The 23,980-nt window shown below is 39.4% G+C and overlaps 1 protein-coding gene across 4 annotated transcripts in view; it reads right to left on the minus strand.

Annotated features, from left to right (window-relative positions):
- TSPAN9 (tetraspanin 9) overlaps window positions 1-23,980 on the minus strand; it is a 168,722-nt gene that overhangs the window by 86,001 nt on the left and 58,741 nt on the right. For 3 of the 4 annotated variants that reach the window (XM_059838314.1, XM_059838313.1, XM_059838312.1), the window contains one exon: window positions 5,600-5,679. The exons of the other annotated variant lie outside the window; for it this stretch is intronic. In XM_059838314.1, the coding sequence (XP_059694297.1) occupies window positions 5,600-5,662 (63 nt within the window). In that variant the 5' untranslated portion in view covers window positions 5,663-5,679. The remainder of the gene's footprint in view (window positions 1-5,599; window positions 5,680-23,980) is intronic. 4 annotated transcript variants of the gene reach the window in all.

The following is a 23,980-nucleotide window of genomic DNA, read 5'->3' on the forward strand; positions in this document are numbered from 1 at the left end:
TTTTTTAATAGTTCTCCCCCACCGAGGTGCATGTTTCCATAGGGACACCAACAGTGCTATATCATTTGGATAGGAAACTAAAACTAATAGCTGGGATCTTTTCACAGCTTCTTAAATCCCTATCAGAAAAACAAGAGTTCTCCAGCTAATGTCACTGAAAACACTAGCTTTTCCAGAATTCACTGTCTTGCTGGTTTCTCTTCGGTTTTTGATGTGGGGTTTTTTTTTGGTTGGGGGGAGGGGTTGTTTGTTTGGGATTTTTCTGTTTGTTTTAGGTTGGTTGGGTGTTTTTGGATAGTCTTATTTTCACAGGATTGTACCACAACTGTCACCACACTTATGTCATTAGAGTGAAAATACAACAGAAGTAAATATCACTATTATGTCAAGAGACAAGCATCCCAGGGTCACTCACAGTCTCTCTTTGTCATTATCCCCTGTGTGAGAAAATGGAGACTATCAGATAATGCAGCCAGCGGGAGGGCAACAAAAGAGAGAGAAATTTAATGTGTGTCCTTTCCAAAGCTGTTTGTCGTTAGCAATTTTATTCTGATTTAAGGGACAAACTGTCCACCCCTTTTAAACCTCACAGATTAATTTTTTTTTTTTTTTTTTGTAGGGACAAAGTCTCTTCACACGATTTAACTGTCTGTCCAACAGGTTCAGTTAGGCATTAAAGCTTTGTACCTCAAACTGAACAGTGAGCTATATTATTTATTCCAGTTTGGCATAAATAAGTATGGATCACCTTATGCAAACAATTCTAAAGTTGTTAGCTGCTTTACAGTACCAAGAGCTTTGACAGCAGCCAGACCCTGGCTCCTCTCTTTCAGTATGATCTGAGACTTGAGTAAAAGTGGCCTCATGCTCTACTACTGTCTTTATGCTCATTGATAAATGCATAATATTGGTTTTAATCTACAGAAAAAAGTATTAATTACTCCTGCTCTAAGATTAAATTGCACAAGTAATTAATGCAGAAAAATATTATCCAGGAGCAACAGTCTTTATCCATTATTGTAATTAAAGAGCATTAGGGAAAATTTGATGTATTTGACTTTTTGCTGCTCCTGCTGGACCAGCAAGTTTCCAGACCATGTTTTGCTCTTCTAAATTTATGTTTCAGTAAAAGGAAAATGCTAGTAGAAAATTTACTTTGAAAGTAAATATTAAATAACTGAATTTCTATATTTGACTCCACTTAAGTTAGATAAATTGTAACTTCTGCTTATAACTTCTGCTTTTAATGGTAACATTAATACACAAGTATTATTCTTATCAGATTTTTTTAGTTGTTTAAAATTTAAAACTTTTAACAAATAAACACCATTAAGGATTTTCTTGATTATGCTTGGCTTTTCCTCAGCTCTTCTTGAAACACAAAAGATCAGACTTAATAATCTTGCCATACAGTTCCTAGTAAAATGCATTTTATTTTAAAATTAAGCAACAATAAAAACTATCAAGATGCCTACTATGAATGCTTCTGTATGCACACTTATTAACCTGAGCTAAATCAATAGAACAAGACAAAATGTAACCATGACCATTGATTGCTTGCAAAGTTCCCTAGTGACTTTTTGGTATCTTATGCCACTCATTTCAAAATTTCCATTTTAAGACCACACAAAAGGCCCATTTAATGAGTGATTTTTTTTTTAATCATGTTTCATAGAACTTCTTTTTCTATAACCAGTAATATTTTCTGATACATTTTGTGAAAATAATTATTGTAATCCTTTCCTCTAATTACAATGAAGTGAAATCTCCCATAAAAAGACATATACCCTAATGTTTATATTTAGTGATTACCTTCCTTGACAATTTAGCTGCTATCTGTAGAAACAAAAATCAATACTTTATTTCTTCTGCAGAGCAATATCGGTTACTTTGCAATCTCCACATGTTTGCACATAAATATTCTTGAAGGCAAACTAAATCAATTAACATTTGTAGTCGTCCATCCAGGCCCTTTGCAAAACATATTATGCACTTAGGATGAATTCAGTGTAAATCATCATCCTAGCCACACAATTAAATACTATAAGCTTCCTTAACCCTCAGCTCAGACTTTCCTAATCTCTGAAAGAAAGCAATGCCAGATGGCCATGAACAACTGTTAAGAATCAGAGGGACACAGAGAAATACCTGAAGCTCTCAGTAATTCAGTGGAGAAACACCTTCTGTTCTAACTTACTGCTAGGCCCCACTTAGACAAATTTGCTTTGTACAGCTCGTAGGTGATCCTTCCAGGTTAACTGATACACATGTAGTAATTTTCAAAAGCTCTATTTTCTTGCCCTGAACCGAATTCACAGACAGTGCATTTTTGCTACAACTCTTGGTTGCAGATATCACTGCAACAGCATGTACAAAGTGCAGAGAGAATCCACTGACTACTGCACTTCTCCATCACTTGAAACATACAATTGTGCCTAAGTATCTGTGGATACACATTAAAATAAGTAAAATACATTGTATGTAAAAATAATGTGTGTAATATGTAATATTCACATATAATTAGTTGTCAAATCTGTGTGAGCTAGCTGCAAGGCTGAAAGAGGAGTAGAGCTCATTGGCCCATGAGGCAGAGATTAGGCCCCATTTCTCTGCCTCAAGAAGAAATGATGGAAAAGGTTCCTCTTTTCCGACAGAAGAACATCCTCCTGTGAGCCAACACTAAGAATCAGTGCAAACAATCGTGTCCAGCATGCTGGGATGCCAAAGGGCACCTCCAGTGTTCATTTTCAGAGGAAGCATCTCACAAGCACCATTTTATATGATAACAGTGTGGAAGCGTCTCCTCATCTCTGAAGACCAGGAGCCTCATTCTGCTTTAAATTACAGTTCAGGAAATTTCAAGTTTAAAAGTGAAGCTTCTCTTTTTAAAAATAAATCACCTTGCATTGTAAAAGATGATAGTCACTGCTCAAGAGCAGGCCACAGCTTCATGTTTTTGGACTTGGGTTTCTTAACAGAAATTCAGAAGGAAGCAGTGAGAACAGGCAAACCTGGGAATGGAAAAAGTAGGTTAAGAAGAAAGATAGGACTGAAACAGCAGGGAGTGCTTCAGGGCAGGGTAGGAGCAAAGTACACTAGCAGAGCTGTGTGGGGAGACCAGTTCTGGGCTAGCAGGAGGGTTCAGGGCAGGAGTGAGAGATGGTGCAGGTGAACAGCATCAGCAAGGAGCACAGAGTTAAACATTCACAACCACTGGGATATTCATGATGGAACTAGTGGAGGTTCCAAGTATGAAGCCAGATGTGGCAAACTACAGACCACACATTGTGTAGTGTGCTTCATTCTAGGTGCATTCCCATGAATCAAAGGATGATGTTGTTCACTTGAATGTCTCAAACAATAAAACAGCACAGTCAAAAAAAGAAAAAAAAAAAAAGAATACAGCAAAACTGGAAGAATGCATGGGAACATCATTCTGGCTTGCAAAATTGAGTAAACAAAATTGAGACTACAGTTAAGAAGGGAGGACTTCTGAGCAATTTAAACCAGGCTGAAGGATCACACGTCTGTTGTAAACTACTTTGAAAAGTACCTGACATCTTGCATTTAGCATTTTTCAATAATCTCTCGGATTCACCAGGCAAGAGCATTATTTACATTCTGAATAGCATAGTTCATATAAAAAAAAGGGCATTTTTAGAATATTGCCTAGAGATGTGGTGATTAAGTTTAGGAACAGAAACAAAAATTATATGTCTTACAACAAAAGACGTGGTAAGGAGAGTGTGAAGGGGATTAAGAGGTAAGAGTAAGAACTGAAGAAGCACAGGACACTAGAGAACTGTTCCAGATGGTAGGCTAGTTTTAACCAAAGCAGCAATGTGTTTGTATAAAAGTCCAGTGGGAGCTGAGCAGACAGAGATGAGCACACAGATGAAGTCTGATATGTTCTTGTGAGTTCAAGGAATGGAAAAAAAGCACTCTGAAGGTCTGTTGCAGAGTCAAGAAAATTGCTGCTTGGGAAGAAGAAAAAAATCAAAGAAAGATGTTGAATCTAAGGAGGTGAGGAGTAAGAGACACCTACATAACAGATCACAGAGGACATGAGTAATGAGACCAGATAAAAGCTTTTCTAAAACTAGTCACCACATACATATATGAAAAAAAATAGTTCAAGGTGTCAAAGTAATGCAGCATTGAGTCAAACAGACAGTTTGATATAAATAGGGTGTGTTTAAAATTATTTATTCCAAAAATACATATGGCAACTTTCTAGTAGGGTATGTGTACAGAAAAAGTAAAAAAAAAAAATTAAAATCATAAGTGAACTTTGATCAGATGTTCTTCAGTGATCAGTTCTATCTTTCTATTTCAGTAAGATGCCCACAAGTTGAGTAATTTCAGTCTAGCATTTCAGTCTATTACTGATAAAAGCTCACTGTTGCGTGAGCGGTTCAACACTGTACCAAATCTCCCATTAACTCTTGCTCTTAGAGGTTATTTCAGTAAGTGGGTCAAGATAAACAGACAACCTGCTAGTAAGGCTTCTAGTTTGAACAATGATATCTGTACAACAGAGGTAGCTATTTGAACTAGACTGCTAATGCCCCTTTTTCCAAAATAAATCCCAGGATGGTGTTTTCATTTATTTATGAGGCTTACTGTATGTTTCTGGATCACAACCATGAATGGTTTTGTTCACGTGCCCAAGCTTTGTAACCACCAGGAAAGAAGTGACCTTTGCTTTCAAACTAAGCAAACCCTTTCATATTGGGTTATATTCATGAATACTCAGTACTTCAATGAGCCTGTGATTTCCTTAAAAATACTGGACTGAAAGATGGTTAGCTGGCAGAAGACTTAACTTTTTCTCCCTCCCTTGTATGTGACAATACTTTGCTCAACGTAGCCATTATGCTTTTAACTTGCTGGCTGAAACATTCATTGTTGCAACTCCTCACGCCTCTTGGCTGATGGAGGAAAATCAATTTTGATCCCTGAGAAGCAAGTGCAAGTCTCCAACTTCACACACCAATGTGTACAATTGCAGCTGAAACTGAATCCATATTAAATCACCATTCCAGGCATTTTACATTTATGCTGAGACACTAAGAGGTTAGAACATACATGATTTACTGGTTTTAACTGGAGAAATGGGACAGAACTTCCTTCAAATGAAAAAAGCACTTCGTCAAATGAAGTTTACACAAGGCAAATGAGATTTATGGTGACAATGAAAACATACTTTAAAAATTAACCTTCAGCTTTTTGTAAAACAAGTATTAGAACAGAATGCAACAATCCAGCCACTGCAGGATTTTAATGCTACAATAATTCTGGTCTTCCTTAAAGGGCAACAATTCTGCCCTTTCTAAGATAACCCGGTTCAAAGCACATTAGAATAGCAAGTCTGAGCAATTAGAAGCCAAACTACAGCAACCAGGTAGCAATAAAGATATAGAAAGCATGTGCATTTCCCAATAGACACAAGTTTAACACTGAAAATATTCCAAGCAGGTATGAGAGAGAGGGAGGGGAGGAGAGAACTTACAGTACTGCTTCAAAGATGCACTATACACATAATGCAGCAGTACAGGATACACTAACAGATGAAGGAAACTGAAAAGGCAGTACTCACCCAAAATATTAAATTGAAAAGGAACATCATGTATTTCAAACAACACAGGCAGCCTCTTGCCATGTTGCACTTCTTAAATTCTAAAAGGAAAACAAAGGATAGATCCAGGTAAAAGACCACGTATTTGCTGCCTTTGGGTGCACTGTATTTTTCACTTTTTACGCCAGTTCCAGTCCCAGCGCCGGTCCCGGTTCCGACCCCAGTGTGGCTCTGTGTGCGTGATCCAGTTGTACCATAGAAAGCTCCTGCAGTAAAACCTCGACCAAATTGCCTCCCTGAGGTAGAAGGTTTAGCAAAATCTGAGTCTTTGCTATCCAAAGATGGACTCCGGTGAATTGAAGAATCCTCACTACTTGACTTCTCCATGATCTCTCTTTTCACAGTTGTCAGATTTAATGTATAGCATCTCTCAGCATTAAATGCAGTGCCTTGCAAATGCCACAGTGCGCTAAGAGCTGTCTGTGTTTTGCTTCTCTTTTTCTTCGTACATAAATCAGATAATCACTGCAGAATTTATTCACTGCATTGTTGCTGGATTTATTTTTTATAGCAATGTAGGCTGAACTCTGTCTGTCTGAAGCATGGATTTATACATTAATATCTCATGCCAGAGCACACTCATGATTTATCTTGATGAATCAGTTATGCAGAACTTTGATTTTTATTAGAAAGAGCCACAAGCTCTTTCTCTGCACTCCTAGTCTATAGTCCTCTAATCTATAGGCAGCAGATGGTCCTTGCATCCATTTCCAAAAAGCTTCTGCAGTACACCTGGGAGACTCTCCTCGAGCCGGAGCACTTTCCCTGCTCTCAGCTTCCCTCTCTGTGTCTCTCTGACTCTCTCTCACACGCTGTCTTTTTTCTTTCCACCCATTTGCAGTGTCTCATTCAGTAACCCGCTACCGGAGCGCACTCTGTGTTTCACTGCTGTTGCCGTGAAATCATCAGCAACTGCAACCACTGGGCATTTCCCACAGAAATCCCTGACCTAACTATCGAGTAATAAATCCGCCCTCCTGCTCGCCCCTCCCCTCTGCTTTCCATCGGGCCAGTTAGCAGAAGCCTTCTCCTCCAGGACACGCCTCCATGACATAATATCTTTAATAGGATTAGAATTACTCTTGACTATACAAGTGCACAACAGAAAATCTCTTTAAATGTCAAGTACTGTTTAGCTGTTTATGCGCTAGAACCGTTAGGCAGTGATATTCCTTTGATGCAAAAAAATACAGAAAAAGTATGGGTTAGACAGACAGGTGCTAACCTCTCTCTGCTCATTAACAGTCACTTACATTTTTTTCTGGCTTAAACAAATCCCACGGGACAAGCAATGGGAATAGGCTAGCACCCAGCACACACTGCTTAGGCACACATCTCAGCTGTACGTGCACATAACGCAGCACCATCACCTGTGATATAATTAACCAGACAGAGCTGCTGCCTCTTTCGAGGTCATCATTCAATTCTTAAAACTCCTGAAATGTAAGGGAATCTGAGCCTGCAGCTCTTTACACGCTATTTAACAAGTACATCAGAGATTCTTGTTGTGCACAGCAATAAGCCATCTTACATCACAGGTCGTCTGTGAACTAGAAACACTGACCCACATGCCACATTTCTTTTCCACAGAGGAGTGCAACACGCCTGCTAGGACTCTGAAACAGGGAGGGCACGACTGTGCACGTGTGCCTGCGCATATGCATGCCAGTGCCTGGAGGGGAGGAAGAGAAGCACTTCAGGTCACTACTCCCCATACCTCCAAATTTGTCATTTTGTCATAAGCACAAAAGCAGCACACCGATGGTGCAAAGTGCTATAGCAGATTTAAAACGCAGGTTATTCTTTTCTTTCTGTAAGAAGGAGTAGGAGGCCACTGTGAAGGAAATATGGCTATTTATTTTGCTATACAAAAGCAAAATTCTGTGCAATTTTCAACTGACCCCTCCACATGCTCATTAAAATGCACGGTTACCTCTAGTATCTTTGAAAAAAGACAATGTAACATTTTTTCAATCTTACATCTCTATGGCCAAAAGCCTCTAAGGATTCTGTAACTTTTATGTAACAACATCAGAATCAACACCCTAAAGCAGTGCTGTACCTTTCTTGACAGCCTTTTTCTGCTAAAAGATCCCTCCACCAATAAAGCACATTAAACACCCAGTATTTGAATGTGTAATATCTCTCTCACCTTTTCTGCTCTAAAATAAGATTTTAACAAGAGGCAGGTCCAAGCCCATATCAACGATGTTTGCTTTTCAAAAGTAATTTCAAAGCTCCCTGCATCAGATGTGTCCGTCAGAAAGACGATTGCAGGATGACTGCTCAGCGCTGTGTGTGACAACAGAAAAAGCTACACACAAAACTCCTAAGTAAAAAAAGATAAATTAGCCTTGACCAAAGTAGAATGGGCATTTCTATACATGTCTACGGTGCACGTACAAACTTCACCATAAGCAGTTATCAAGAAGCAACCTTCTCAGCAAAACACATAGAAGCAACTTGCAGGTCACAGCCAGGTACCTCCCTCAAACACCAGAGCCTGTAGGATAACTCACACTGGAACACAAGGCAAATGTCTGAGTATGAATTTAGAAGACTCAAAAAATTCTTCTGTTTGAAATTCACTTACTGGAAGTGTAAAGTTGTACCACTGCAAACCAATGCTGCAGCTAGATATTTTCAGTGGTTTTCACTTGTCATACAAAACTGAGCTCTCAGCCAAAAAATTGTGAGAACACACAAGTACTTTAAAGTATTTTTAGCTTTTTAGTTTTTCCACCCTTGGGTTTGCCATAAAATTTACACTAACTTAGACTAGCTACAGAAAAAAAAAATTGCTGTGCACTTGTGAAAATTAGCACAATATAAATATTTGCCTTCCCATTGAAAGTACATGACAAAAATAATTAATCTGCCCTCCTCAAGGTTAAACAAATTAAAAGAATATTCTGTAATAAGCAAAAAAAATTCACAAATACTCTCATAGTTTGTAAATAGTGGAAACTTTCTACTGGTGGTTAGGAAAAATAAAAGCAAACCAACTATACCTCCAACCATTTTTTTTTTCAAGTTTGCATTATTAGAACTTAATGAAGTCTTCCAGTTTTCTATTTTTACCTCCAAATACTGCAAAATACTGGTTTACTGCACCATTACCTCTAATGTACCTTCCATTAAGAGATCTCCATGACTGGTCTACAGCAGTTTGTACTTCAGAACAGTCCCAACCAAAGACACACGTAAAGTCAACAGACAGCTGAAAAATCCAGACCTGAGCAACAAGCAGTGGGGAAAACACAGTTCCAGATCAGTCTCTCCTCCTGCTGTGTAGCAAGAAAACATATGACTCTCTTATGGTTATGCTGTGGCCACCAGGGAGACTTTACAAGCCTCAGTAACCTTCAGCCACTCGAATTCGCAGCCACGGAGTATCTTTGCAGATTAGAAGCCACTTCCTGCTGCTGCAACTCCAACTCACTGCTCAGGTACTCAGTTAATAAACCACACAGGGCTGCTTACTTGCTGAAAAAAATAAATGGTGAAAAAGCTGTAAGCAGTCCATCCAGCTGTGTTTTGACCAGCCATTGCACTCAACTCTGCCTCTGACTGAGACTTCAGCAGAAGGTGTTGCTGCGTGGCAACAGCACCTTTCAGGGTCCCACTCAACAGCACAACCTCAGCGTGAGGACAAACACATTTTGCTTCACTACAGATCTTACCTCTGTTTAGTAATCAGGGCATGAAAAACATTCAAAAGCTCACTCTGTACTTCATTAATGTTTGATTACTGAATCACAGAATTTTGTTGCTGAGTGATGCCTTCACATCAAGAAAATAATTTCAGTCCCACGTGTATATGCCTGGGACAAGGCAATATACAATCCTTTGCATTTAAATGGCTCTTCCAAATATGAAGGCTAAAAATTTAGGCAATTTTCAGATAGCAGGTATGAAAATCGATGTCATGATTCAATTAATGGGTGTAGCCAAAAAATGGAAAGGAAGAGTATTATTTATATGGTCAAAAAGCATAGGCTGGCTCTCCTACTGAAACTGATTTATTTGGTTCCCTCCTGAGAACAGTCCACCATAGTCCCCAAAGCACACATCCCAGCATTTTCACTTCTTTGTGACTTTTACAAATTATTTATTCTTTTTTCTCATCCTGTCGTTTAATCTCACCAGAACCTAAGTGCCAGTTATAACCAGCTACAGTGCTCCTGAACTCCTCTGTTTGTTTCTGCCCTCTTCAGCTGTTTTTGCACAATTGGCTCAAGGAATCATGCTGCAAAACAGCAAAAGCTGACCAATTTATAAACACATTTACCAACACAGATTTTAAAATACATTATACAGATATAAAAGGTACATCAGCAATATAGAAAAAAATGAACTTTTTCCCCCTTTTAAAAGTCTCAAATCAATTTTACTTGACATTCCCCTTCAGTGAGATTCCTGACCCAGTGAGAGGGAGAGGGATTATAACAGGAAAGAACAGGGAAAAATACTGAAGGCTGAGCAAAAATATCTTAGGCTTTTTTTATGTCTCCCATGATTCCTGAAAATGAAATATGAAACTCTATGGATTTCTTAAAAAGGAAAAACTCCAGTCACCATGGTACACAAGCCATTTTACACCTTATTATATATTTTATCTTGCAATTTCTATTAGGTAGGATAATGCTACTGTCACTATTTTAAATATGGAGAACTCGAGGACCAAGCTGTTTGCTGAGGATGAATAGGAAACTGCTGGCAGAGAAGCAAACTAAATCTGTGCCTCACACATCCTCAGCAAGCTCACTAACCACTGCACCATTCTCAAATTAATTATTTTTCAAATCACGAGTTTTAGTAACGCTGCCACATGACTTCAGAACAATACTGAGCCCTGCAGAGAGATGTACAAATGCATATGCTACCAAGTGTTGGAAGGATATGGTTCCTAAATTCAGTCTTTTCTTTCAAATTATATTGACCAGGAACTCAATTTTACAAGCCTTCCTCAGGGTACATTAGATAGGCAAAGAACAGAGATTGCTGAGTATAAACTTAGTGACTACATCTTTCCAGTCACTGCTCTGTATCCTGGAAGTCCATGAGAAGGAGATAAGGAACAAAAGTTGAAAATAATAGCTTACAACTGACATAAAGTTGCATACAGCTGAAAGCTCAGATTAAAAAAAAAAAACCACCAAATCAACAATGATTGTGGAATAAGCTTAAAGGGAAAAGGATGCCCAAAAGAATAGAAATGAAATTAGGATCACATGAGAGACAAAACCACGGGGTTCTCAGGTCTTCCATGCTGTTGGTTCAATGACAAAAAGTTTACAGACCCCTGCAAGTCAAAATGCCTGGAGTTCTGAGGTGTTCCAATGCTGCAGAATTTATAACCAAAAACCTGGATGCTCTGATAGTTGTAAGGCACATCCTGGGGCCTGCCAAGCTCCAGCTTGGATGCTGTAAATCCAAAGTATTCTGCCAACCATGGGATTGGACAAAACAAGGTAGATTTCAAGGACAACTTTGTGTGGTAGACAAGTTTTGAAATCTGCCTGTGTTTTTTAGAAGCAAATAGCCCAAGCCATATCTAACCTTGGACACACTTTCATTTTCCACTAAGAAAAATATTCCATTAGAAAGCAGACAGAACTACTTTAACTTCAGTTTTGGAGTCTCCCATCACTGATCATAGCTTCACACATTATTTAGAACCTATATGAACAGCTTGTTTGATACAAATGCTAAAAAAGAATCACTACCAAGTGTTCAGAGAAGAGTGGAACACACACTTAGTTTCCCTACCAGCTTGAGGAGCAACCATTTCTCTTAGGGTCAGAAAACCACCATTTCCTTTGGCACTTAGAGGACAGACAGCTGACAGAGGGAGAGATTGCATTCATTAAGAAACAGGCTTACTCACAGCTGGTGCCTGTGGCCTGACCAGCAAACAACCCCAATGCTTGTGAGAGGCAACAACCTCATGCCTCTCTCTCTTCACATTCTAGCACAACCAAAAGCATCCAAAAGGCATCACCCGACCCTCAATTCCTCCTGCAGAAGAAAGCCAGCTCCAGAGACCAGGTAAAAGGATCTGGGATAAGCAGATATGCATACAGCATAAACTGGAAGGAAAATCAGGATGCTCAGATGGATTTTAGGAGGCTGAACTCCATGTTCTGGGACTCCACCTAGTATTGGCATGGCTGTAGAAAAAAGAGGCCTTGCAGAGAGACAGGAGTGAGAAGGATGCAGGAGTGTGAAGGAGCACCCCTGAGGAGACACTGAGTTTGAGATCTGTGGGTAAAGAATCTTTTCTTACAGATACAGGAATTGAGTCTCTAGGCACCTCAATCCAACACCCACCTCCATTAGTCCTGAATTCACCAAGAGAAATTATACTTCTTGACATTGTTATTGGAAAGGAAATGAATTAATCTGTTTCTGTGACAAAAACAAGAGTACAGCAGCTCCTGGTTGCCTCTGATGAGTAACACTCCTTGCCTCCCCAGGGTAAAGAGGTAAAAAAAGGTAAAATCTCTTTGAATGGCCTAAATTAATACTTACTAGTTATATTAATATATCCCAGTGAGACAAGTTTATCCTTCTAATATGGGGTTCTCACTGACTGGATGACCAAGAAAACAAGATCCTGTTGTAAGACTTTCCACAAATGCCAAACATTTGGTGTCATTTGGTCTCTGGGATTTCTACTAAAAATCATTTACTGGTAATAATGTGCATGTGGCTGAGACTTCTCATTTAGGATTTCACACCAGGGACAGAATGAGATTCTGTCTCCAAATTGTATAGAGGAATTAGCTGTAAATCATGTCAGGAACCTTAACCCGCTGTGGTCAATTACAGATGATGAGGTGATATGCTAATGCACAGGAGACGTGGGGCATGCAGATTAAAATGCAATATGAGGTCCAAAAGCTAAGAAATTTTGATTATGTCACACCTTCAGTGTGTTGTCCCAGTTGTCCCTTGGGGACCCCCAGATTGAGCAAAAAGAATGTCTGAGTTTCCAAAGCGACAGAAAAACAGAAGAGAAAATGGAAATCCTGCTACCAACATTTAAGCTTTAAATCAAAACATTTGCAATATATACAGGGATCTTTTGGGGTTTGGTTTTCACTTCACAAACATAATGACATATATTAGATCTGAAAGAAGCACTGTAAATATCCTGTTAGAATACAATTCACCATTGTTAGTTTCACCTTTAAGAACTAAAATCCAGGGAGTCTATTTATTGTTTGTTTCTAAGAATCCTGGAAGTAAGAGTCTCCTTGGGCTTGGCAGAGTACATACGTAGAGCAAGTCAACCCATACCACAGTCTAATCTCCAGACAGAAAGACAGACATTAACAAAAACAAAAAACCTGGGTTTTTTTCCTGAAGTCCTAAAACTACCTTACCAATTCTCCCTCTAGCAGGTGAGAGAAAATAGGAAAAATAAGGGCAAAAAGAACAGCATATGCCCAAGCAGATAGGCCTATCTTACCAGGGAGCGGAGCTTAACAGATGCTTTGGAACAGTCTGTTTATGACTTTTAGCTTAAGAATCTGTACCCCTTTTAATTACAGGATGTTTATCTCATCTTCCATAACAATGAATACATTTTTTCATCTCCATCAACAGTTAATCCTTAATTCTGCTGAGAACTTAACCTCAATATTTTAGGGCAGTGAGTTACACAGATATGCATCATGTTAAAAAAACCCAGAATCTTCCTCTTATTCACCATCATAATTAAGCTTTCCAGCTCTATCCTCTGTCTGGATATTCATCCTCATCTCATAATTCATTAGTTTGTAATCCTCTATTACACCGTATGTTATTGTCCTCCATTAAACTAAGCACTTTTCAGCATGTCATGTTATTGAAAATTCTCTGACTCCCTAATAATTTCAGTTACCCATCGTAGGGCTTCCTTCTAATTGAGCTATGTTTCCACCATAAGCTTTCCCAATCTGCTGATGAAAAGATCTCCTATTTAAAGGACAAAAGTCAAGGTTCAGATTCAAAATAGATTTAATCAATTCTCTTTCTATCAACACCTTATCTTTATGAAAGTGAAGTTACTCAGATTCAATAGACATTTTTCCATCATCCCCATTCTGCTTTTCTATTTCAGATTCAAAATTCGGCTCTGAAAATGTTGAACTTCTCCGAGCTTAAGATGTGGTACAAACTGCTGTGTCCATCCAGTACACCCATTAAAAAAAGGTGTATGCAGAGAAATGTTTTTTACTTTGCATACAGAGAAAATAAGATCGAGGGCCCAGAAAGCTGCCAGCCAGAGGCAGGAAGGCAGCCTCATCACATCCCAAACACCACTGTGTGAGGAAACATCACAAAACAGATCTCCAAAACCATGCTTTAAAAATTAAAGACCAAAAAAAGAAAGCAGGGGTGAGGAACTGAGAAGGATTCTTCTTATTTAACACCTATTTTTTGCAGAGGTAAAGTACATGATCTGAGTGCTTCTCTTCCACTCCCACTTTAAAAGACAGTTTAGGTTTTTACATCTCCTATATTGACTACAGATTAAAGAAAGCTAGCAAATAGCCAAAGGTTTCTGCCTATCATGAGAGATGATATCCTTTTGTCCTCTTGGATGGTGCAGCAGGATTTCATTAATACAATAACTCTTCTAACTGTGTCCAACGTGTACAAGTCTCTTGAACAAAATCAGGTGGATTTTCTCTAACATCTGTTCCAAAGAGGCTATCTTTCACTAGCAGTCTGCTGTTTTGAATTAACTGACAGCTGGTGTCTATGTATTAGCAGAACTATTAAACTTAAAAACCAACAAATTGAAAAACCCCTCATACAAATGGCTCCATGTGAAGAAAGTACCAAGAGAATGATGTAAGCATTCCTTTTTGAAAGGCAGCACACATCTCTGAAACCTGCTCAGTTATGCCATGAAGGAACATTTCTAAGCACATTCCTTTCACAATTGAATGAATTCCTTCATTGCTAAAATATTCATTTTTTGGCACTTAAACACAAACAGGTGTCATTCCATGAATGGGGACATTTAAAACCACTGTGTCAGGGCTGGCAGAGACCCAGATGTCTTCAATGGGCAGCCACTCATCACCACCCCCAGCCTCCAACCTCAGACTCACTGGAAGTGGCAGACTGAATGCCTTACTGCAGCATCATCACCTCACATGTCTGTGAGTTATCAAAGGCTGTCTTCCTGCAGCATTTCTAAGCAAAACCTAACCCCAAGTCACACCTCCAGGTCAAAGAGGGACAGCTTCCAGAGAGGAGTCACAGCGCCAAATGAATTAACTATCTGCCCAGAGCCAGTGGCCTCACAGATGAAGCTGGCATGGGAGAGGGCTGACTTCATGTCACAGTACCAGGTTCCCCTCTGCTGGGCCCCCAGTGCGACTCTGGGCAGAAATTTCTGGAAACAAGGGTGGGGTCTAGTCTCTAAAGCCATTCAGTCCTCAGTCTACTCCTGGCTCTCCCTGACCACAGTCTATCAACTGTGACACCAAGCTACATAGCCCAACAATTCCTACCACATAGCTCCTTTTTTCTTTGAAGGCAGATGTTTCTGAATTCATAAGAAACAGATTTTGAGTAATTCAAGGTAACTGGATCATACCTTCACTGTCATTAACAGCACTTCTCAAGTTCTGATCAAAGCACTGCAGAACAGCCACATTCCGTCTTGCTGATTTGGGCTGGGCTCATTTCTATGGCTTTTAACAAACTTCCACAACACCTAGCCTGAGCAAAGTTCACAGTCTCCTTCCTGTTTTGAAGCTCTTTAAATTTATAAAAATAGTCACATTTGACCATCTGCATCTGCCCTTGCAGTTAAGCTTATTTATCTTCACAATGAAGTTTCTAGCACGTTGTATGGCAACGCTGTAGGATGTGGTCAACTTCAACATTTAAAATAGGATGTGCCTGTAACGTAGCAGTCATGCAATTAATGCTTTTTGCTTTGCCAACAACAGAGTCAGATTTAAATCCCAAGAGGAGGCAGATATTTTAGCCACCCTACTCATCTCACAAGAACGAGGCTAAATGGTTCTCATCTATTCTGCATGAGATACAAGAAAGGGTGTAATAATGAAAACAAGGTAACCCTCTTACTATAATCCAGCAGGTTTATGTAACGCTGCTGCTGTTCATGAGCTTTGTGATTGGTGTCAGCTCTTGTTGTAAGGGTGTGAGAGATTTAAAATGACAAAGGAGGAAAAGAAAGAAAAGGGGGGGGGGGAAACCAGTTTGACATGACCCTGCCTGTCAAGTCACAAAAAGCTATCCAGCAGTTCAATTCCCTGACTTACAGTAGGAGCTACTTAACTTTTTACAGTACATTCATTAACAAGCTTTTGTAAAAGCAGACGTATAATGGGAAAACATCATTTTTATGACCATATCTGCATTATGGAGGACTCATTTACACTTGGAGAGAATGCTGTGTGCTAGCTGCAATACCAGGCATTCAGAGCCTAATATGGGGTGTAAAGAATGGATGCAAGCATGTTTGACTCTTTCCCAAAAGCCAAGCCCACATTCACTTCATTTTGAAAAAGTTTAATTGTATCATCAGTGTCTCTCAGAGATGAGAAAACCAAGATAGATACCCTTGATGATCAGTCAGAAACTAAGAATGTTCCAAAAATTCCTCATAGAGGCATCTGAAAGGCAAAAAAAAAAAAAAAGTCTTTTGTAGGGGAAAACTATTTGTGTCATTCAGTTTGCTCTGATCTACTTAGGTGTGCCACAAGTATGCAGCAGCTATTGTATGAAATATCAATTGGCCTTTAGAAACTGCACTTCATAAATTCATCACAGGCCGATATTTTCCATTTACAAATTAATTGGGATGCTGGCATTTTATTTCAGAAGCAACCAACACAATGTTTCACGCTCTGCTCTGCAGACTGGTTCAGGGGAATCTATCAAAAATACACGGCCATAAATGCTTAGCAAATGGTGTGCATCCAGATGGGGTTTTAAACAACATGAATGAAACTAAAGGCTTGCAAAATGCAGTGTCTTTTTAGGGTAGACAGCTTTAGTTTGGGTCCAAATATGCCTTGCAGGAGCCAAATTTGATGCCCGTAGCAAGAATATGTATATGATCTCTCTCTCTTCTCTCCTAAATGTCCAAGTCTAGAGTCATTTTAAATCTAATTTACTGAAAAGGCTTTCCAGACTTCTTCCCTTCAGGAGAGCAAGCTAATACTAAATCTGCAATAATATTATCCATTGGTAATGTTTTGTTTGCTTTTGTTGTTGTTTTAACTCTACAATCACCATGTCTATAAAACAGATACAGGCAGGTGTGGACATCAATGTCCCCAAAATGAAAAAGTCCCTGGATTTTATTCAGCTAATGAGTTCTCCTCGTGTGTTATTTTTGTCATATACTAATTCCTTATGTTGCACTTGTCCCTTTCCAGCCAAACATTTGCTCAGAAGTAACAGAAATTCTCTCAAGCCACCCAGACACTTTCCAGAAGAGTTTTATGAACTCATCATCTCATCCCATACCTGAAACACAACTTTTCTAAATTGAGCATATCTCACTCCTCTCCTCCCCCACTTCTGTGCAAATGGTTTTATTACAGGCCTGTCTTGTATAATACTTCGTGTTTCTATTTCAACAGCATGGAAGCTGTTATATTAAACATTTATCAGTAATGGGGTTCCTCCCTTCTACCAGCTGAAGCAAAGAAATTTGGTAGATACAATCACAAAAAGATTCTGTAGGTTTGTCACTTCCAGAAGAAACACAGTACTTGAAATACACAAGATTCTAACCAAACCTGACTGCATGAGCTGCACTCTGAAATCCCATGTTTCTAGTATTCCAAGGATTGGTAAATTAAGTCATCTCAGTTCCCTGTGTTTTTTTCTTTTAAATCAACTCGAATGCTTTCTGCCCTGTACACTGAAAACAGTTTTGGAAACTGTAATATGGTAAGTTAAAAAAAAGAGAAGAAAAAACTTCTTCTTACTCCCTGAGAGGTGCACCACTGGAAACAAGGTTGAAAGGGAACAAAAAGCAACAAAACCTTAATTAACAGAATCAAGACTTACGGATCTCTGAACATACAAAGGGAAGAGAGCTGATTAGTTGCAAGGTGCAGTTTCTCTTTACAGGTAATATTTTTCCAAGCAGAATGATGCTTTGCACCTGTCCTGTAACTAGATGTCAGACTTGTGTATTAGGCTGAAAGAAAAAAAAAGACTAAGAAAATGTCTTGATCATTTCAAAGTTCAATGACGCCCAAAGAGTGCCTATAGCTGTTCTATAGCACTTTTAGCTCCATTTATAAAGGTATCTCACTTTTGTCCCTGCCTACTCCATCTGCTGTGTTTGTCTCTATCAAATATCAATGATATCTGAAAGACTACATCAATATCAAGCTGTAGGCAGGAAGCGGGGAGTGGGGAATAATGAATTCTTCCCTAAAAACTGATCCCTAACAAATTGTTCCCAAGCACCAGAGCCTTCAAAATGTCTATCACAGAACTATCTTCATGCATTTTAAGCATCCTTCATATTAAGGATCCAGTTATTTTTATTTTAATATAAAGAACAAATGCTCAGAAGCCAAATAATCCAAAACAGATTTCTACAAATTTTCTCTCAAGCACTGAAAAGAAAACCCTCAGACTACTGAAGGCCTGACATGGTAGACTGCTACAAAGTTCTGTCAACCAGATTCCCTCAGATTTCACAGGCTGGTCACCAGTAGCTCTTACGCATAATCTGTAAACCACATTTTTAAAGCAACCAGGGATCCTTCAAAATGAAAAAACAGATACACATTTTTGACACACATCTCTCAATACTGAGAAAACTTAAAGTATTGACTTCTGTTATAGAAGAGAAAAGGTACGTGCTTAGGGACAGAATTCCAAATTAAGATACTCTCAAGAGATGCTATCTGATGTTTTAAAATAAAACTTCCACCTCATAAAATGTTAATATTAGAGCTTTAGGCAGACATTAAGGTCAGGACAGATGTGCTGCCTAACATGTATAACACTCTCAGTTTCTATAAGGCCAATAAATGCCTTTCAGTAACTAAAAAGCAGTTACAGAAGACTGTGGTACTTTGTTCAGAAGCATGCATGTTGGCAAGTCAAGCAATAGAAAGAGGTTGCTCAGGAGAGAAGTTGACCTGGATATAAGTGAAAAAAATTCAGTGGGAGAGCAATTAAACAGTGGTACAAACTGCTTAGAGAGATGTTAGAATCTCCCTTACTGGAAATATTCAAGACTCAGCTTGACAGGGGCCTGCATAACCTGAACTGGGGCCCCGCTTTCAATAGAAGGTTGCACCATGTGCTCTCCAGCATCTCCTTTCATCCTAAACTTTGCTGAGATTCTAACATTTTGTTCTAAGATCCAAAACTCAGACTGTGAAAGACTGACACTGAACCTCTTGGAGTAGCAGTGACTTGAACTACAGTTGCACACAGTGAAAAACTGGCAAATTGATATTGCAATCCCACTGATGAGGAGGGGAAAAAAGAGATGCCTCTTCTCAATAGCTAGATTTGACAAATTAGGAACATCCTCATCCTAGCAATTGAGTATCTGCAGATCATAAAGCCTGTCTGATCTGTGTGACTTAATTTGGTAGTTATGCCTTCAAATCTGTTACTATTGTCTTTTTTAAACAGCCAAAATTTCTTCTTTAGCAGAAGAAACAATACAACAAATTCCAGTCTTTCCCATCACCATGCCCTGCTTTTTTTTTTTCCCCTACTGGAGTGTGAATTCCATACAAGAGTGCATTTGTCAGAATGAAGGACCTTCCCCAAGGAAAGGAATGTAATTCATTTGCAAAAAGCAAGGATTAGTAATTATTTAAAGGCAATCCATCTGCCCCTAGAGATGTACTACCGGCCACACAGATGAAGGGCTGGTTTAATCTCTTCAAGAGTAAATTTCTGTAAGATCCCAAATTAAACTATTTACACGGGAGAAGAAAGCTTGATCCTTGAGCACAGAGATGGTGGAGTTTCTTTTGGTGTTGCCACTATGTCATGAGAGTGGAAAGCTGTTTAAACACACTGACCTGACAAGCTGGTACAGTTTTAGATGCACCCATTTAAACTAAAAAAAAAAGGTAAAATGGTGCTACATCTGGCCATATACCCCAATGACTGCTTTATTGTTAAAGCTTTTAACAGTTATGGACAGTCTTGCCATGGAGCTGACCCCCACTAGATGTTTCATTCTGCATCAGACATACATGGTGCATTATTTTCCTTGGGATTTTGAAGGATTATTAGTCATATTGTCTCTAACCTTTTTGAAATGAACTGTTCTAAGGGCAAACATTAGCATATGAAAACATTTGCTCGCAGTGTTTTGCTTCCTTTGCTGTGCTATATCACAAGGAGCATAATGTATGAAGGTAAACAAATATGGTTTTGATCCTCGGGTGCTAATAATGCTAAAGAGCTATTTTGATGGAACTGCTGAAAGAGCTAAAATATTTTTAACTTCCCTACTTCCAGTACTCATGTAACTATAAAACACAATTCATTTTGATGATGAAGTTAGAGAATCCTAGGCACACACTTCCAAAGTGTTGTACATTCCTTTCAATCTTACAGAATCTAAAGGATTTTTATACCCTGACATGATTTATCTTTTTGAGGCTCATCTGGGTAGCCATGCAGGCTGTCAACAGGATTTCTTCCCATAGCAAGTGAACATATTCTATGTTAAAGTAGCAGTGTCTGCTGTAACTCCAAGGAAAAAACTTGGTACAGCTGAAATACCCAGGATACCATTCCTATGGATTTAAAAAGTAATAAGCAATTCTACTGCTCCTAACAGATCAGATACCCTTGAGATTTTTAGAAGTGCTATTTCAGCGTGTCAGTACACTTAAGTAGACACATAAGGCTGCTAAAAGAATTAAAGGGGATGAACATACAGAAAATTAGATTAATTTTTTTTTTAGCTCCAAAAGAGATAGGGACACTGATAAACTTCAGTCATTTAGTGGTCAATTCTAGTTTATCCTGGCAGCCTCTGTCTCCACACTTAATAAAAAAAATTTCCCTCTTAGCTATAAATGAAGTTGCAACATGGCAACAGTAACAGATCCTGGCAACTCTTCCTGCCCCAAATCATGAAACTTATTCTCACTCTGGATTTCTAAGGAAGTAAGATTTATGCATCCAGACTGTCTTCAGTGAAACCTGAGGGAAGGGAGCAGGCAGGGTGCTGTACAAGCCCTGGAAATCCAAGCCAAGGCTCAGCAGCATGTGTTTGGAGTATCAATAGCAGCAAGGCAGAGCAGTGTGCGAGCCTGACCTGGAGCTTGCATGAAGGATGGGCACACACACGGCTGGGTTCACATTCTGCACAGCCTCTCGCCCTGCACAGCCCTGTCACAGGGGCATGGGGGGGATCCTGAAGTCTGGGCAGGGTACAAGGGGAGGAAGGGAGAGGTCTGTAATGAGCTCAACCATCCAAAACAAAAATCAGAACTCATTCATCCTGCTCTTGGCAGAATTTTAAACAGTAACAGACAGAACTGGAGCTGGGCAGTCACACCTTCAGTGTGTGGAGTAGCCTCAAGCACACATCACAACAGCAGCAGAAAGTGAATTTCTGGTCAGTGTACTCTGCCCTTCAAGCCCCATGACCTGGGCAAGGGCTTTAAAGTGGCCCTGCACATAGGCACGAGCAAGGCTGAGTGCGCTGCTCAAAAGGGGTTCTAGCACCACAGCTGCCATTTTAAGCACCACAAACTGGCCTCTCTTTTCAATATTTCTCTCCCCACTTTGGTTTAGGATATGTGCTCCAGATAGCATATATTCTCCTGATTTAACAGTTCTCCAAGTTTAAAATATCATTTTATTTTCTCTTTATGTGTCTAAACCCATCGCCCCCTTATTTTTCTGCTCTGAGGCTCACAATTCCCAGTTTGTTTTCAAAGCTCATTAAGAGAATTTTCTCTCTCCCTCTGTCATATCATTAACAGAAATGTTACAAAATGTTGCTCCAGTCTAACTCCCAACCTACCTAACCACTGCACTACTGCTGATAATCAGCTCCTGTTTATATTTCACCCAACTTTTTTCTTCCTACCCAAGCGAATTTCAATTAATCTTCATGTTAGAAAGTAAACATATACCTACTTCCCTCTTGATTCCCTAAAATCATTAATTTTGCAATTCTATCAAAAAAAGCAATTACATTGTCTGGCAAGATTTATTCTTTATGAACTCATGTTGTTATTGCTTACAATTCTGTCACCATGCAGACTCTGAGTTTGCATCCTCTTTTAATATCAGGCCCATTATTTTACCAGTGGTTATACTTTCAGGACAGTAATTGCTAAGAAAAACCTTGGCTTTCTTTTGAAGGTCAACATTATAGTTTCCAGTCCTCACTCATACTGACATTTCATTTTAGCTACCATCTCACAAAAACAGTAATCACACCATAGTGGCACAGCAAGAAAGCTCACCAAACACAAACTATTTAAACTGAGGGGTAAGAAAGAGGGAAAACTCAACCTTTTTTTTCACTCCCTCTGTCACTCTTTAACATTAAATGAATTTTTAACAGTCAGCCTTCTGCTACAATAAAACATTCAGGGATACTGTTCAGACTTGCAGAATGATGCAGGGTAAAAGGGACCCCTTGAGATTACCTAGTCCAACCCCATGGTCAAAGCAGAGTAAGCTTCAAAGCTGTATCATATTACTTAAGACCTTGTCCAGCAGAATTTGGAGAACTTCCAAGGTTGGTAATTCCACAGCTTCCTAGAGCAACCTCTTCCCACAGCAACACCCCCAGGAAAAACTTTTTTCCTCATCTCCATTTGGGACTTACAGAGGCACCAATCATGATCACTGGCTCTTGTCCTCCCTGAGGATTTCTGAGAAGAACCTGACTGTCTTCTCTACTACAATACCTAAGTAAGGTTATGAAAATCAGCAGCTACCTAGATCTTCTCAACAGCATGTGCTCCAGACCCTTCAGAATCTCCTTGTGGCCCTTCACTGCATTTGTTTGTCAGCATCAACCTGGTACTGGGAAGGCCAGCCCTGGGTACAGCCTGGTGTGGCCTCATGAGCACTGAGCATCAGGAAACAGAGATAATCTCTTCCCCATTGCTATTGTAAGGCATCTGACTGCATTTTCTCAATCTCAGTTTTCCAGGTTTTCTCTCAGTGGCAACTTTTAATATCGACTGTCCTTGCACTCTATGCAGAGGATTTCTAATTGCATGGAAAATCCAACCTTTGAATTGATGCATTCAGTGAAGCTGGTCTTTAATAAACCAAATTACAGAATTTGGACTTGATCTCTACGCTTTTAACCAGTTTTCTACCACCAACCAAGCAACAACTGAGCAGAGTGAAAAGCAGCTTGATAAAGTGGGAAACACATGAAGGAGAAGACATTTGACCAAAGCCTTGTATTTGTACCTCAGCGCTAGAGAAGCAAAGACAGGGCAGTTGCAGACCAGATCATCAGCACCCAGTGAGGAAAAGCTGACTTGCAAGTCTCAAAGGTGGAAACAGCTGCCAAGGAGAGTGACAGAGAGATGGGCTGCCACAAACAGGCCAAGTAAGGAAAAATAGACAGGAATTCAGACCTGGAATTTCCTAGGAATGCAAATAACTGCAACAGGACAAAAACAAATAGTGTAAGGTGCAATCAGTGTTGCTATGCCTGAGGGAAAGCAGCACAAGAGGCAGAAAAGGGCAGGGCAGACAGCAGCACGCAGCTGTAGCAGGTCAGAAGGTTCACATTTTACTAAGCCAGGAAGTGGTGAAAACACACAAAACTGAAAGATCCTCTCATATGTATCCTTAAAGCCCAGCAAGATCAAGCTTTATCTTGGCTGAACTTTTAAACATTTTCTGTGCTGCTGTTCATGTTAGACTGGAAAAAGAGATTTCTCAATACTGGCCATACCACAAGGACCATGGAAGGTAGAGAAGACAAATGAGTGAAGATAGTCTGTGTTTTCTGGGTTTTTATGCTCTTTCACAAACCAAGAAAAAACACGGTTAATGCTCTCCTGGTACACAGCACAGACCAATGGCACCAGTGACAACAAAAAATAATAAAGGAGCAGTGCTGGACAGGAGACTAAAAAGGGACATATGCATTGTACAGATTTTCTGCTTTTCAATTTCAGTTCAAGGATTTGTTTTAAGACGTATGAGGTAGCCTCTGCTTTCCATTCTGCTTTAATAGTGATGTCCTGATGAACACAGAATAGGAGTAACACGGACCAATTTTACTCTCAGGATATTTATTGCATTCATCTGGTGGCTTAATAGAGAAGCTGAAAAAACAAACAGTAAATAAATAGGATGGCGTAAAGC

Source organism: Haemorhous mexicanus, chromosome 2 (assembly GCF_027477595.1).
Source record: "Haemorhous mexicanus isolate bHaeMex1 chromosome 2, bHaeMex1.pri, whole genome shotgun sequence".
Classification (NCBI taxonomy): Eukaryota; Metazoa; Chordata; class Aves; order Passeriformes; family Fringillidae; genus Haemorhous; species Haemorhous mexicanus.